Raw genomic sequence first — 2,610 nt, 5'->3', positions numbered from 1 at the left:
AATAACAAGCAGACTCTGTCACAAGTATCCATTGTGCATCCAGCTATGTGCCACATACAGGGAGTGGAAAGGAGGTAAAATACATTATTTATATCCTTAATAAGTTGTAGAAATGACATAAAATCTACTAAGGTAATGAAAACCAGAAAAAAATAAGTGATACTATTTTATAAACTGTATGGAAATGTGCTTAAGGCATATAGAAAATGTTGGATGAAAATAATCAGGGAAGAATTCTTGAAAGATAGGAGTCATGAAACAAGATCTATAAAGTTCCTTGAGGGCACCTACCTGGCTGTCAGTGGAGCACGCAACTCTTAATCTCAGAGTTGTGAGACCCAGCCCCACAGAGGGTGTAGAGACTGCTTAAAAAAAAAAAAAAACCTTGGGGTGCTTGGGTGGCTTAGTGATTGTCAAACTCCTGGTTTCAGCTTGGGTATGATTGTAGGGTCATGCAATCAAGCGCACATCAGGTTCTATGCTCAGCAGAGATCCTACTTGCAGATTCTCTCCCTCTGCCCATTTTTCATGTACACACACTCACTTGCTCTCTCTCTTTCCAAAATAAGTGAAATAAAACTTTTTAAAAAATCTTAAAAAGTAAGTAAATTAATAAAAATTTCCTTGGAATAACACAGCATTTTCTGAAGTACACTGCCCAGCTATTTATTCCCTTTAATCTATCACTGATTTTTAAGTGAAATAGACAGATTTCTCAGAGATATCTTTCTCTCATAAACTCATTCTAAATCATTCATTAGCTTAAGAAAGCATAATTTGAATTGAAGGGATCTAAAAGAGTTAATGAGTTGACATGTTTACTCTCCTAAAGTGAGACAAGATAGACTTGACATTATGGAAAGGTCTAAGTTTAGTCCACCTCAAAAGAGAAAAAGAAAATAGACTCAAATTATTTTATTAGCTAATTCTCAGATTTTACAATTCTGATGACCTATCCTTTTACTTTTCCTTCAAGGAGACCATGTTATTCCATATCCGTTTCATGGCATTCTTTACATCCTCATTCCTCAGAGTGTAGATGAGCGGGTTCAGCATTGGGGTGATGGTAGTATAGAACACAGATACAGCCTTATCCAGGGGGAAAGTAGTGGATGGACGGAGGTAAATAAAGATACAAGGGACAAAGAAGAACGTTACTACAGTGAAATGAGACCCGCAGGTAGAAAGAGCCTTGCGCCGGCTCTCTGAAGACCTCTTGCGAAGACTAAAGAGAATGACAGTGTAGGAGGCCAGAAGAATGAGGAAGCACCCTAAAGAGATGAGACCACTGTTGGCAATCACCAACATGTTTACCAGGGTTGTATCAGCACAGGCAAGCTTTAGGACTGGGTGGACATCACAGAAGTAGTGGTCAATGACCTGATTATGGCAGAAAGGCAGCTGAAAGGTCAGTAGGGTCTGAACAAAGGAATGACCCAGCGCTCCCAGCCAGGACAGTGATGCCAGCACGATACAAGTATTGGCACTCATGATGGTCGTATAACGGAGAGGCTGGCAGATGGCAGCATAACGGTCAAAAGCCATAACGGTCAAGACAAAAATCTCAGCACAACCAAAAAAGTGGAAGGTAAACATCTGAGTTACACAACCCCAGTAGGAAATGGTCTTTTTCTCAGAAACAAAGTCTGCAATCATCTTGGGTGCTGTGGCTGAGGAATAGGCAATGTCCACAAAGGACAGGTTACTGAGGAAGAAATACATGGGTGTGTGGAGCCGGGGATCAGAGAAGACTGTAAGTAGAATGAGCAGGTTTCCCACCATGATCACGATGTAGAAGAAGAGGAACAAGGCAAAGAACATCAGCTGCATTCCAGGATCCTGGGAGAGGCCTAGGAATATAAACTCAGTGACATTGTTAGCCACTTCCATGGGGACCCAGGTGATACTGGTTGGATGGCTCTGGTTCTCTGCAAGAATAAATAAATAAATATCGTAAGCCATTGTCAGCATGGTGGGCAGGAGCAGTCTTATGGAAATACTTAAGGGATGCTAAATATAGTAAGGAAGCTTTTTGTATCTCTTGAACACAGTTAATGGATGTTTTTCTCACCATTAATTTTCTTACCACATCATTGACTCACATTGGATTTTCTGTTACACTTTAACTATCATTCCTTTCTCAAGGGTTAAATGTGGGTAAGAATAGTACACACCATTTAAGTGGTATAAGGATCACTTGTGAAGCACTATGCACATGTCACACTATAAGTGAATATATCATTATCATCACTCATCTTCATGACTGGAGAACATGCTGAATGGAAGAAGGGAGAAGCCTGGGAAGGAGTCATCCTAGGACACCGAAATCCTTACTATGTTCATCTCCTAATTTCCAGGTATATGTATTTCCATGTGATTCATGTTTAGAAAAAGTATCGAGTGCTGACACCCACATTCTCAAGTATGTTCTTGGGCTAGAGTAGTACCAGAATATAGTCCAGATTTTTGAATGGCTCACTTTAGGGTTTCAAGCAAGGATACCCAAAGACATTTGGGCAGTTGCTATATTCCTCCTGAATAGTGACAATCTCAATTTTATCTGGGGTCTCCTCGGGAGCCTTTAAAATTAATCCAAGTCTAAGACCCAAG

General features: G+C 40.3%; 1 protein-coding gene across 1 annotated transcript; it reads right to left on the bottom strand.

Annotated features, from left to right (window-relative positions):
* Positions 1–960: 960 nt before the first annotated feature.
* Positions 961–1,890, bottom strand: LOC140594338 (olfactory receptor 4S2-like). Its single transcript, XM_072725280.1, has one exon. It carries the CDS (start codon positions 1,888–1,890, stop codon positions 961–963), a length of 930 nt encoding a protein of 309 aa, XP_072581381.1.
* Between the last annotated feature and the right edge of the window lie 720 nt (positions 1,891–2,610).

Source organism: Vulpes vulpes, chromosome 10 (genome assembly GCF_048418805.1).
Source record: "Vulpes vulpes isolate BD-2025 chromosome 10, VulVul3, whole genome shotgun sequence".
Lineage (NCBI taxonomy): Eukaryota > Metazoa > Chordata > Mammalia > Carnivora > Canidae > Vulpes > Vulpes vulpes.
Note: the sequence above shows the minus strand (reverse complement) of the source record. Positions and strands in the feature narration are given on the sequence as shown.

Coding starts and splice junctions, on each gene's coding strand:
- LOC140594338 (XM_072725280.1), bottom strand. CDS start 1,890: ATGGAAGTGGCTAACAATGTCACTGAGTTTATATTCCTAGGCCTCTCC.